The 14,237-nt window shown below is 41.2% G+C and overlaps 1 protein-coding gene across 18 annotated transcripts in view; it reads left to right on the top strand.

The window, feature by feature from the left end:
• The window catches only part of LOC126442748 (zinc finger protein 708-like), a 115,153-nt gene that overhangs the window by 1,658 nt on the left and 99,258 nt on the right, over positions 1-14,237 (top strand). For all 18 annotated transcript variants that reach the window (XM_050090762.1, XM_050090777.1, XM_050090778.1 and 15 more), the window contains one exon: positions 99-187. In XM_050090762.1, the coding sequence (XP_049946719.1) occupies positions 116-187 (72 nt within the window). In that variant the 5' untranslated portion in view covers positions 99-115. The remainder of the gene's footprint in view (positions 1-98; positions 188-14,237) is intronic.

The following is a 14,237-nucleotide window of genomic DNA, read 5'->3' on the forward strand; positions in this document are numbered from 1 at the left end:
ATATGAGTGACAATACTGCCTTTGAGCTATACCTCATGGTAAAAACAGAAACTGAGTGGGCCAAAAACTTTTCTTATCTGATTGCTTTTTCTTTTCAGACTGTAGAACTGAAGCGATGGACCAGGAGCCAACTAAGTGGATAAAAAAAGATGAAACTGATGAAGTAGAAACTGAGTTACACTTCATAGTAAGTGGCTTACTTGTATTTCTTAACAGGGTTTCATTAATTTCTGTGTGCAGTGTGATGCGTGAATACATACAATTGATGTCATACAGCTGGAATCATGAATAATTCGGTTTACTAAACTGATGAACTTACTGTCTTAAATATGACATTTTGCACAGTGCATTGAAATAAGCCTTGTATTAAACCTCACATAGAATTGAGCAAGAGTTTCAATTTAATGTTTAGTAAACATGCAAAACTTTTTTAATGCACAACCCAATTATACTGATAAACTGGTTGCCATAAAGTGGGTATATTCTGCTCTGATACACTTCTTTTGAATGACAACCTTAATGTGCAACTTAAGAATGATTATGACTGTAGTGAACCTTAGCAGTGCCATTAAATTTATAAATAGTATGGCTGCAGTTAATGCATTATTGCAGTGTATCGTGGTATGGAATGAGAATTGTTTACTTTGAATATGTGAACCATATGTAAGTAGAACTCTCAGCAGTAAAGTTAAATTTCAGACAAATATCACATGGAAGCATAAATTGTTACACGGCAGAATGAATTTGTATGTTGGCAGCAAAGTTTTTATGAATCCATGGGGCTACACATTAAATATTGACAGGTTTGTCCATAACCACTTTCTGCATTTGCTGCACATTGTTACTCATATTGTTTGTGAAACTGTCACAATGATACAGTTACTGGTGTAAATAATCTTACATATACATGTCACTTGAAATCTGATGTAGTGCAACCAGTTGTAGGGTATTCACCTATCAGCAGCAAACAAATTCACTTGGTGCCACTAGTATTTTTATCCTGCAAATGAGAATTGAGCGCACTGACACAATCACGCAAACTACTTGTGAACTATCTGTGCTAAAAAAATCTGTTTCAACATACATCTTGAGTGCAACTGCAGAAGTACTGGGATAGCATTAATGCAGCATTTTCATTTGAATATATGTGAGTACTTCAATATATATTATACAAACTATGTGAACAGCTTGCAATTCATTTGACAAGCATTATCACAACAGTAATCCTAAACAATCACTGTGAGGAAATGATAGGAAAATAAATATACTAAATTTTATTAAATACAGTAAAAGAGTGGTCAGACCCAACACAGTTCAGGCTTTGACTTTGAACCCTGATGTAAAGATGGTTTGGCATTCAGGATGATATGTATGCACAACACACATCGTGTAAATGAAAAGCAGTTTGAAGATCCATTGACTTTGGACCTAAACTGGAGAACTACAAGGTTAAAATGTGGCTCTAGACCCACTCCCCCCTTGTAACATTGGTTGTAGTGGGAGTCTGATTCATAGTGCATCTCAAGGCTTAGCCTATGTTTAAAAGTGGCAGTGTGGCTGTGAGCTGACAAAGTCTAGAAATGTGAAAGCCAAGTAAAGGATATGGTAACAAATTGATCAGTAGCACAGCCTAATGTTAACCAAAACATCCAAATGGTGCCCATAACGTAACTTTTTACCTACAAGAAGTCTTCTCATACTCTGTGTGCTGTGTTAGTCGATGAACTGAACTTCCCTATGACCTTAACATTGTATCAGTTGAAAGCCACCTTATTTGCCAAATTAATTAAATGTTAATTTTTAATTGGTGTATATTTTGGGCATGAGCTCATGCTGGAAAGTAATGACACAAAATTTCTATTCGGAAATTATTGAAGCATTTTAATTAAAACAAACTTTAATATTTAACATATTTATTCTTCGTGCTTGTATATTTATTTCAAACATAGTCACCTTGGCACTGAACACCTTTCTCCCAGTGAGACACCAGGTTGTTGGTGTCGTCACTGTAGAATGCTTGACTTCGTTGGCAGACCCACAGCCTCACCTACGCTTACACTAATTCATCACTATCAAAGTTAAGTCCCTGAAAGTGTTCTTTAAGTTTTGCAAACAGTTGAAAATTCATTTGCTCAAACCGGGTCAGTATGGAGGATGATCAATAATAATGAATCAAAGGCGTCAGTCTGTTGCAGGTGCAAAAAAAAAAAAAGGTTGTGTATGGTCTGGCATTGTCATGCTGAAGGAGAGGGTGCTCCACATGTGTATGAACTATTTGAATTGGTGCTCTGTTGTCTGAGGGTTTTCTCACATGCTGACACAGTTAAATAACACACACACACACACACACACACACACACACACACACACACACACACACACACACACACACACACACCCCTGTTCATCAGGAGGGTGCTGCATACTCTGTCAGCAAAGTGGTAACATCAACAGTGTCATATGCATGACAACTGATATTAAGAACAGAATCAAAATTTTGGAGGCATTATTTTCTGGCACACCCTTGTAATAAATTGATGCATTTTACAGTTGCCTCAAATGTTGCAGAATGGTTCCCTTGGCATTGCCCAGCATCCACTTGGAAGTCATAATACTAAATCCATATACACAGCAGCCAAAACATTATGATCACTGATCTACTGTCAGTATAAACTCATCCAGGCAATAGCATCTCACCTTGTCTTCTAGTCAGACACACACACGTTGCATGGAGTATCAGTGAGCATCTTGTCTTGTTGTAAAATAGGAAATGCGCACAATCTGAGTTTGACCAAGAGCAGATTTTGATGGCCTGAAGGCTTGGTATGAACGTTATGGAAGCTGCACAGCTTGCCGGGTGTTGAAGTAGTACTGTGGCAGTTGTCTTCAACACATGGCAAAACAAAGGTGAGACCATGGCCAGACGTTATGGGGTTGGGCAAGTACTCCTCATCACAGATGGTAGACATCATAGGCTAGGCAGACTGGTAAAACGAGACAGGCAACAAACTGTGGTGTAACTAACATCAGACATTAATGCTGGGCAGAGTACAATTGTGTCTGAATGCACAATGCTCCAAACACTCCTAATGATGAGTCTGTGCCGCTGATGACCCACGCCATGACATCGACAACAACTGAAATAGGTATGTAACTATTGGCGCTGGATGTTGGCACAATGGCCGAGCACTGCGTGGTCTGATGAATCCTGATACCTTCATCGTGCCATTGGGAGGGTGCATTTCCGTCACCCACAAGGGGAAGAGCCTCTTGACTCCTGTACTGTAGGGGCCTCCATTATACTCTGGGAAACAACTATGTGGGCACCCATGGGTCCAGTGGAGCTTGTGTGAGGCACTGTGTCACAAAAGAAGTATTGTAAACTGGTTGCAAAGCACATCCACCCCTTCTATTGTTGTTGTGCTCTTCAGTGGCAAGACTGGATTGATGCAGCTGCAGAAGTATTGTAAACTGGTTGCAAAGCACATCCACCCCTTCTATTGTTGTTGTGCTCTTCAGTGGCAAGACTGGATTGATGCAGCTCTCCATGCCACTCTATCCTGTGCAAGCTTCTTCATCCCCGAGTAACCACTGCAACCCACATCCTCCTGAATCTGTTTAGTGTATTCATGTCTTGGTCTCCCTCTGATTTTCACCCTCCACCCTTCCCTCCAATACTAAATCGATGATCCCTTGATGGCTCAGAACCTGTCCTACCAACCAGTCCCTTCTTCTATAGGGTGTCGCACGAAATGTGTTACCATTTTGTTTTTGAATATAAACTTTATTGTCAATACAATCCGAAAGGAGCATATGCTATAATGAAGAGCCATCCATGGAGATTTGTTCTAACTCAGTACATGCTCAATATGCCCACCATTTTGTTTCCCAACTTTCTTCAAAGGAACGCTGAAGTTAGTGAGTACCCTACAGCACATGTCTTCCCTAATTTCACTGAAAATTTAAAGAATAAGTCTTGTGAGCTCCATTAAATCACGTGGACAGTTCAGGAATTTTTTTCCCTTTAGGTACCCCCAAAGAAAAGAGTCACATGGATTGAGGTCTGGACTATTGGGGGGCCAATTTTGTCCATCATTGAAGCAACCTGGAAACCTGAATGAAATGATCCGCATGTCGAAATGCTTGTGTAAAAACTCCAACACAGTGTTTGCAGTATGTGGCCTTGCTCCATCTTGCATGAATTACTGTGTGTTGAAGGGCAAGGCAGTAGCAAGAAGCTGTGGAATGAATCTATTGCGAAGCATGCTCAAATAACGTTCGCTGTTCAGTTTCTTCAAAGAAAAAGGGTCCAGTAAGTCCGTGACTGGAAATTGCTGCCCACGCTGTAATCCTCGGAGCATAATGTCATTCATGAAGCACTTGTGGGTTTTCAGTGGCCCAAAAATGTACATTTTGTTTGTTAACCACACCATCTAAATGAAAATGCGCCTCATCTGAAAACCAAACGTTGTTGAGAGTTTCTTCCCTATCCTCCATCCACTGAGCAAACAGTAGTCTCTGCTGCTTGTGTTCTTCAGTGAGCTTCTGTGCACTGGTCATCTTGTATGGGTACATGTGGAGGCCACTTTTAAGAATGCATTGAATGGAGCGACTGGGTATTCCCAGTTGCACTGCTGCCTTTCTACACAATTTCCCGGGACTTCTCTGTACAGCAACTCGTACTGCTTAAATATTCTCTGGCGAACAAACAGGCTTAGGCCGAGGTCGCTTCGATTCCAATACTGTTCCTTCCTGTACAAATTTATCGTACAACCCGTGAATGGTCTTCTTTCAAGGAACCCATCGTGTGTTAAACTGTTGTCGAAAACGCCTGTGAGTCACAACAAGGCTTTTCGTTTAATGAAAAAGTAACACAATTGCCGATCGTTGCTGTGTTGTCAGTCTTCCATTGTCAGCCATTGCTGGTTACTAGTCTCCTAGTGGCAGTATCGTGAATTACATGTCATTTCGTAACTCATTTGTTTATCCAAGCTCTGCTGGTACTGCTGTAGAGATCCCAGCGGAGTATCTAATGTGTGGTGTAAATTGTAAAAGAAACAATTGGTAACACATTTTGTACGCCACCCTATAGTTAAGTTGTGCCACAAATTCCTCTTCTCCCCAATTCTATTCAGTATCTCCTCATTAGTCACATAATCTACCCATCTAATCTTCAGCATTCTTCTGTAGCACCACATTTCGAAAGCTTCTGTTCTCTTCTTGTCTAAACTATTTATCGTCCATGTTTCACTTCCATACATGTATACACTCAAAACAAATACTTTCTGAAAAGACTTCCTGACACTTAAATGTATACTCAATGTGAACAAATTTCTCTTCTTCAGAAATGCTGTCCTTGACACTGCCAGACTACATTTTATATTCTCTCCACTTCAACCTTCGTCAGTTATTTTGCTCCCCAAATAGCAAAACTTATCTATTACCTTAATTGTCTTATTTCATAATGTAATTCTGTCATCATCACCCAATTTAATTTGACTACATTCCATTATTCTTGTTTTGCTTTTGTTGATGTTCGTCTTATATCCCTCTTTGAATGTGCTGTCCATTCTGTTCAACTGATCTTCCAGGCCCTTTACTGTCTCTGACAGAATTACAATGTCATTGACTAACCTCAAAGTTTTTATTTCTCCTCCCTGGATTTTAATTCCTACTCAAAATTTTTCATTTGTTCCCTTTATTGCTTGCTCAATATGCAGACTAAGCGACACCAGGGATAGGCTAAAACCCTGTCTCACTCCCTTCCCAACCACTGCTTCCCTTTCGCTCCTCTCCTTTTATAACTGCCATCTGGTTTCTGTACAAATTGTAAATAGCCTTTCACTCCCTGCATTTGACGACTGCCACCTTCAGAATTGAAAGAGAGTATGCCAGTCAACATTGTCGAAAGCTTCTTTAAGTTTACAAATACTAGAAATGTAGGTTTGCCTTTCCTTCATCTATCATCTAAGATAAATCATAGGGTCGGTATTGCCTCACGTGTTCCAACGTTTCTACGGAATCGAAACTAATCTTCCCTGAGGTCAGCACCTACCAGTTTTTCCATTCGACTGTACAGAATTCATGTTAGTATTCTACAGCTATGACTTATTAAACTGATAGATCGGTAATTTTCATGCCTGTCAACATTTGCTTTCTTTGGAATTGCAATTATTATATTCTTCTTGTAGTTTGGGGGTATTTTGCCTGTCTCATACATTTTTCTGACCAGATGGCAGAGTTTTTTTCAAGGCTGGCTGTCCCAAGGCTATCAGTAGTTTTAATGGATGTTGTCTCCTCCCAGGGCCTTGTTTCAACTTATGTCTTTCAGCACTGTCAAACTCTTCACGCAGTATCGTATCTCCCATTTCATCCTCATCTACGTTCTCTTCCATTTTCAAAATATTGCCCGCAAGTGCATCGCCCTTGTATAGACCCTCTATAGGTCTCTTCAGTATTCCAGTAGGCAGTGTTTGTCTTGCCCCTAGTCATATATGCCTCTACATCCTAAAATTTGTCCTGTTACCATCCCTGCTGAGCCATTCTGCACTTCCTGTCGATCTCATTTTTGAGACGTTTGTATTCCTTTCAGCCTGCTTCATTTACTGCATTTTTATATTTTCACCATTCATCTATTAAATTCAGTATCTCCTCTGTTACCCAAGGATTTCTACTAGCCTCATCTTTTTACCTACTTGATCCTCTGCTACTTTCACTAGATATCTCTCAAAGCTACCCTTCCTCTTCTGCTGTATCTCTTACCCATGTCCTTGTCAATGGTTCCCTAGTGCTTTCTGAAACACTCTACGATCTCTGATCCTTTCACTTTATCCAGATCCCATCTCTTACAATTCCTACCTTTTTGCAGTTCTTTCAGGTCTGGATAGATATCTGCTTATTACACATTGCAACCTTCTCCAAATGTCGGCGGTATCTTTCAGTCAGCAGACAAGATTGGCCTGTATGCTTTTATGCTGCATGTGTCCCTTCATGCTTCCACTTCACTATCTCATCAGAAACAGTGGACGTAGGAATGTTCAGGAGTGTGGAAAGCTCGCATACAGACATGTGACACCAATGAAACCCTCTCACCTGACCACATTCAAAGTCAATGAGCTCCGCGGAGCGCCCCATTTTGCTCTCTCACGATGTATAATGACTACTGAGGTCTCTGATATGGAGTAGGTGGCAGCACAACGCACCAAATATGTAAAAGTAAGTTTTTGGGAGTGGCCCGAAGCTTTTCAGCACATAGTGTATGATGAAGTTGTGCTCTATGCAAAATTCTACCAGACGGCTTCCTCTTTCATTCCTTACCCACATTCCATAGTCACCTCCTCCTTTTCCTTCTCTTCCTTTTCCTACTATTGAATTCCAATCCCCTATGTCTATTAAATTTTCGTCTCCCTTCGTTATCTGAATAATTTCTTTTATTTCATCATACATTTCTTTATCTCTTCATCATCTGGGGACCTAGTTGGCATATGAACTTGTACTACTGTGGTAAGTGTGGGCTTTGTGTCTATCTTGGCTACAATACTGCATTCACTATGCTGTTCATAGTAGCTTACCCACACTCCTGTTTTTTATTCATTTTTAAACCTACTCCTCCATTACCCCTATATGATTTTGTATTTATAATCCTGTATTCATCTGACCAGAAGTCTTATTCCTCATGCCATCAAACTTAACCAATTCCCACCGTATTTATCTTTACCCTATCCATTTCCCTTTTTAAATTTTCTAACCTGCCTGCCTGATTAAAGGGTCTGACATTCCATGTTCCAGTTTGTAGAACATAAGTTTTCTGTCCCCTGATAACGATGTCATCCTGGAGATCTGAATGGGGGACTATTTGACTTTCGGAATATTTTACCCAAAGAGGACACCATCATCATTTAATGGACAGTAAAGTTGCATCCCCTCGTGAAAAATTACGGCTATAGTTTCCCCTTGCTTTCATCCGTTTACAGTACCAGCACAGCAAGGCTGTTTTGGTTAATGTTACAAGACCAGATCAGTCATTCATCCTGACTGTCGCCCCTGCAACTAATGAAAAGACTGCTGCCCCTCTTAAGGGACCACATGTTTGTCTGGCCCCACAACAGATACCCCTCCGTTGGGGTTGCACCTACGGAACGACTATCTGTATTGCTGAGGCACACAAGCCTCGCTACCAGTGCCACGGTCCATGGTTCATGTTAGGTCCACTCCTTTGTGACGATCATGTTTCCCATTGAGTAAACGTTTAAGTGTCAGGAAGTCTTTTCTGAAAGTATTTGCATTGAGTGTGGCATTTTTCATGAAAACAATGCACCATTTCACAAGGCCAGGAGTGTGATTGAGTGGTTTCAGGAACACAGTGGTGAGTTCCAATTGATGTGTTGGCCACCCAACTCGCCAGCCCTGAACCTGGTTGAACAGATCTGGGATGTGATTTAACATAACGTCAGAGATCATCCCCCCTTCCAGAATTTATGGGAATGAAGTGGCCTGATTGTATAAATATGGTTCCAACTTCCTCCAGTGATCTATGAAGGCCTCGGCCACTATGTCTCCCTACTGTTGTCTGTGCCAGAGGTGTACATACCAGCTTTTAGATGAGTGATGATAATCTTGGGCTGATCAGCCTATGGCAGTTACCATTATTGAAAGAAGGTTGTATTATTGTAATGATTGTGATGGTATAATGATACTGCCACATAAAGTTCGGCTAAACAGTACGTGCTGCCCACGAGCCCTGCATGACTCACCCTCCAGTCCAACTTTAAGACACCGACTGCCCGTGAGATCCACTGCTGTTCCTCTACACCCATTGTTGCTCCACAATGCCCACTGGTGCCACGAGCTCTGAGCTGTGAGAATTCGAAGAGGGAGCCCACTGTGGTTCAGCCTCCTCCACCAAACCAAAATCCCCCGTCCCCACCATTAAGGAGCGCTTTACATATGCCTCTCCTTGATATGAGTAATGTGCATGTGTGAGGCTTTACTCATCCATAAATTCAGAACCAGGAGGTTTGCCGAACTCACCACCCTGACAATCTAACAGGGTCCCAACAACTGAGGAGCTAGCTTGCTATCGAACCCTAACTCCCCCTTTTCAGCAATATTAGGGTTTCGGACTAACACTGTGTCCCCAGCGTTTCCAATGAACCGTTTAGCCCCTTACTAACAGATGGATAACCTGTGACAGGCAATTTTGGTATTATGTCTAGCCTGGCTCCAGTTGTGCTGTGTTACTGCTAGGGTGACTTGTTCTTGAAGCAAATCATTGATTGACTACAGGTTGACAAGAGGAAAATTGACTGGATGTGCTAACATAAGGGATACTGGAGCAGCCTCCAGGGACTTGGGTTGTGCAGTGTTAAAGATAAAATTGAGCCACTTTGTCTGAGCCTTGTTGTGAAAGATAAGCACAGCCTTCAACTTGCAGTTCACCTGGTCAGCAAAGTATGCTGGTAAAAGGATTTGTGGTCACATCTTTAATTCCATTATCAAAGCAGAACCTCACAAATAGCTGGGAAACAGAAGCTATCAAGCATCCTTGGTGGCCTGGAAACAGAAAAAATTCATAACAAATGCTGGCCAGCTGCCAGGAATGTCATTTCTCTGCTCGGAATGTGTCAAAAAAACGAGAAAAGTCATCCATGATAACTAGTAGGTGCCTAATACACACACACACTTGATGAAGTGGACCTATATAATCCATACAAAGTTAATCCATCAGGCATTCCTAACAGGTAGGCTCTAAGAGCCACTTGAGGGAATTCAAGTTCAGCTCAGCTCCCTTACGGCTCTCACACTCCTCCGCCAACCTCTGGACAGCCTTATTCAGGGAGGACCAGGTGACATGTTGAGTGATCTTGACCCCACCAACCTCCAGGCTTGCTTATACAGGGAGGACCAGGTGATGTGTCGTCTGATCTTGACAACAGTTTTATAAATGCCTAAGAGGTTATTATGGAAATAATAAGCCAAAACCTAACTAAGAGCTTGATTGTTAGTCTCTAAACAAAATTCCTGGTCTTCAAAATAAAATCTGAATTTCTTAAGGGCAAACATAACCACCAAGGCTTCCCATTCATACATGGAATATTTCATCTCCGCAGGTGAAAGTTCCCAAGGTGCTTTGCTATAGGGCATCAACATGCAACACCTCCCCTGCCATTCTGTTCCTGTAGGAGGACAGCTACCACTTTCTACTCCAGAAGAATTAGGTGTCTGTCTGCAAGAAGAACATGACCTCAAAATTTGGTATGTCTAATACTAGTGGGTTACTAAGCACCACCTTAATGGCTTCAGAAGATTCTGGATGACTTTCATCCCATGTGAAATTTCTTAAATCGTTAAGGCACCCCACTAATTTAATAAAATTCGGCACAGACTTTCGAAAAAATTTGTCATGCCTATGAACCGTGCCACAGCTTTCTTATTTCTAGGAGCTGGAAATTTTCGCAAATCACTAGTACGCTCCTGGTCAATTTCAATCCAATCAGTGAAACTAAGATGTCCCAAGGATGAAACCTATGTGCCAGTGTCATTTTAGATGGCTTCACAGTAAGTCCCACCTCCCTCTGGTAAACCAGAACTGCCTCAAGATGTTGCAGGTTTTCAGACAGACTAGAACAGTAAACAACTATGCCATCTAGGTAATTAGAGACACACTTGAATGTGAAATCACCAAAAACACAATCTAGAAGGCAAGACATAATGGTAACTCCCGTTGGAAAACCAAAGGGCACCCTGTTAAAATTGTGGAGGTTCCAATCTGTACAGCAGGCAGTAATATACTTGAAATCCTCTGTTAACATGATCTGATAATATGCGAGATTGAGATCCAGGACAGCAAAATACTGAGCCTGACTGAACCAAGTAAACGATTATGCAGATTGGGAAGTGGCACAGATTCCAAAACTGCGTTCTCATTAACTGCACCATAACCCACAACAGGATGAAACACCCCATTGCTGCCCATAGATACTGAGAATATGGTAGAAGCATAGGCTGAAGTTGAGGGATGGAGAAAACCTCTCTGGAATGTCATTTGTAAGGCAAATCTTGTACTGGATTTTATCAGTGATGTCCAATCTGTTAGTTAACATCTGTGGTAACCGATCAAAAACTTCCAGTACCAGCATCACCTCTACTGGATGAAGGTGACTGAGCTGAAATGGCAAACATTGCAGTAACACACTATGAATTCCTGTGGCAACCTGACAGGAGCACAATGTGAATGTTTCAGCTGGGTTAAATTTAAAATAAACAACCCTGCCTTGACAAACTAGCACAAACCCACTACCACTTACAAAAACACACTGCAAAATTAAGTTCACTGAAAGATTTTTACTTACTATCCACTTTACAGGCCAAGAAAATTTTCCAATACTCAGTTTTGCCAACCAGAGGCAACGTGTGCCCAGTGAGAGCTCAACATTGGGAGGACGGATGCAAACAAGGCAATTGACAGGTACGGCGGAACTTCAAATGCCACAGATAATCTAAACGAGAAACTGAACTACCAGAGTTGAGGGGGGTGCACATTCGTTCCTGGTTAAGTTGTACCCAAAAATAAGGCAGGGGTTCCTGTACCTCGGACTTGGCACAGATCCAGCCCTTAGGCAGTAGAACACTACCGTGCCTCTTCCATTCTGTGTGATGTCGGCTGTTTGATTCTCCTTCCATGTCACCAGACATCGCCATACAAAATGCCAATCTTTGTTACACTGGAAACACATCCTACACTTTTTCCTTATGGGTGGTCCCCTTTTAAATTACTTGGAATCTCAATCCCCATCCTGATAATGGCACTTAAGCCCCCATCACTGCTGGTCTGCAAAACTCAGACTTCAATAGCAGACACCAAAGCCTCTAATTCAGTAAAAGATGTGCATTCATTAGCGAAGGTAATCCATGAACAGTCCTGTGGCCACATTTTCTGTAATATGTTATTGAGTATTTGTATCTCTGTGACTTGCAATTCCAGGTATGGAATGGTCATATGCATTCATCTATGAACCTAGGAAAAGGTTCATGAGGAAACTGCAATAGCCAAAAATGTTTATGCCTGAGTAGCCTCTTAATACGAGGTGACAATTTCAGGCCAATAATTGATTTTTACAACTCCCTTGATGTTGCACTTTCATGTAAAATTCGATTGAAAACATGGCTTAACACAGGGGGTACAGCATCTGAACAACAACATTGTCAGTGATGGCCAAAGTGTCAGCATGAAACGTAAATTTGACCATGATCCATATGATGGATTTTACCTGTCTTTAAATTCTACATTGAAAGTTCCATTATAGCTTGCAGCAGTAACATTATTTGGTATGGTAATTTCCCAAATTAATTCTCTTGAGGTCCTTATAGGTGTCCGTAGCATTCCTACTACTTCCAGCAGTTATGTCGGTGGGAGAATCTTGTTCACCACCTATTGCTCCTAATTTGTCTAAATAAAGGCAGCTGTCCCTGTAACTGCAGAGCTAATGTAATATGCTCAGAATAGAGATTACATTGTGCAATACCGCACAAGTTATTATCCCAATGGATCAATTGTGCCTGAATTATATGTATTTGCTTATGATGGGGCTGACTACTTTCTAAACACACTACATTCTGACACAAGATTGTCATGGCCAGAGCTCAGGCAGCTAGTGCAACATGTACCTCCATGGTGCAGTTGGTACTAATCACCAAGGGGTCGTCCACAAGTTGGGCACACCGCCCTTACATGGAAGCTGACAAACTTTTAATTCGTAGATAAACTGTTGATTTTTCAATGAGGACAAACTGGGACAGTTGTGGGACCCCATGTTCCGCAGTGGATACCTGCAAACACACACCTCGTGGTGAATGACAGTATGACACCTTCCCCCTTTACTTCCAGGAAAATAACCATTGCCTGTTACCAACCAAACATCCAGCAGGAAAAGGGGAAATTAAGTGGAACGACTAGATGGATTGGGGTTCACATGAGTCTCCATTGTTTATTAAAATGTTTTTATTTAAGAATAATAACTAAAGTCAGATACATTAGCAGGATTACAAACACCACTCCAAACTTTCAAATTTAAGACATTACACACCTTAGTTTAGTGACAATTTAAATAAAGCAATAGTTAACGACTAAAGCTGTGTCTGACACCAGTTCTTAGATTTTAGATTCAAAATTTCCATCTTCACAAACCGCAAATGAGAAAATGCTTCAACAAATAATTATATGGAAACAGATGGCTCTTTAAGACAACACAGAAGCATAACTCATCTCAAAGGTTAAAACTGAATAGCTATACTGGAAGACAGAGCAGTTTATAGCTGCCTCGGGACCCCTAGAAAAAGGAAATTCTTAAAATACACCTCCAAGTGCATCTAGATAATTTAATAAAGTAAACAGGTGCACTGATTTCTAGAGCTACCTTCAGGCAGACAGACAGAGCAAGTTTCTAAATCTTGCACCAGTGAGCAGTTAAGTAATTAAAAAGAGAATGAGCATGCACCGATCGATATAACTGGCTTCAGACACAGTGAAAATTCTATTAAGACATACTGTAGAAAATCCCTAAGTGATTCAGTGTGTGAATGTGCATGCATAGCAGCTCAAGAACACCCTTTAAAAAGGAGAACTAGTAATTAGTAGTCAGAACCTACTTGTAGCAGTAAATAAATAACAGGTGAGAAAAGCTCACTTCATGACAACTTTAAAATAACAAACACTTGAACAATTAAATCTGGTAAGCAGTAACTCACCCAGAGATGGAATAAATTTCTTTCACTCTCCACCTCACAAATGGCCAGTGAACGAACACGAAAAACATTCAGAGCTCAGTAACACTTGATGGTTTTACACACTTTTGCTTGTTCCAGCCTCTGAGCGTCAAATGTGCCTGTTACTTACCAACAGGCTATATTTTCACAAGTCTGGATGACATCTGAAGTGACGTGTGATTCACATAGAGATGATCAGCATGTGACCATTCTAACAGTGCTCGACAGTATGTACAGCAAAGGCACTCGACCCAACAAACCCCCAAAAATCAAAATGTACAAAATTTTAGTACAAATTTCGAATAGTGATTTACGCAACTTGAGTGAAGGCAGCCTATCGGTAGCTGGCAGTGGTGAATTCCCTGAGGCCGATATACGGAGGCAATGTTAACAGCCACAGCATGATAAGCATGCCCTGAGTCCAAGTCCAAAACAATCAAAGTGTGCCACAACAGTAGAAAACTGGAGCAGAC

Source organism: Schistocerca serialis, unplaced genomic scaffold (genome assembly GCF_023864345.2).
Source record: "Schistocerca serialis cubense isolate TAMUIC-IGC-003099 unplaced genomic scaffold, iqSchSeri2.2 HiC_scaffold_1402, whole genome shotgun sequence".
Taxonomy (NCBI): domain Eukaryota; kingdom Metazoa; phylum Arthropoda; class Insecta; order Orthoptera; family Acrididae; genus Schistocerca; species Schistocerca serialis.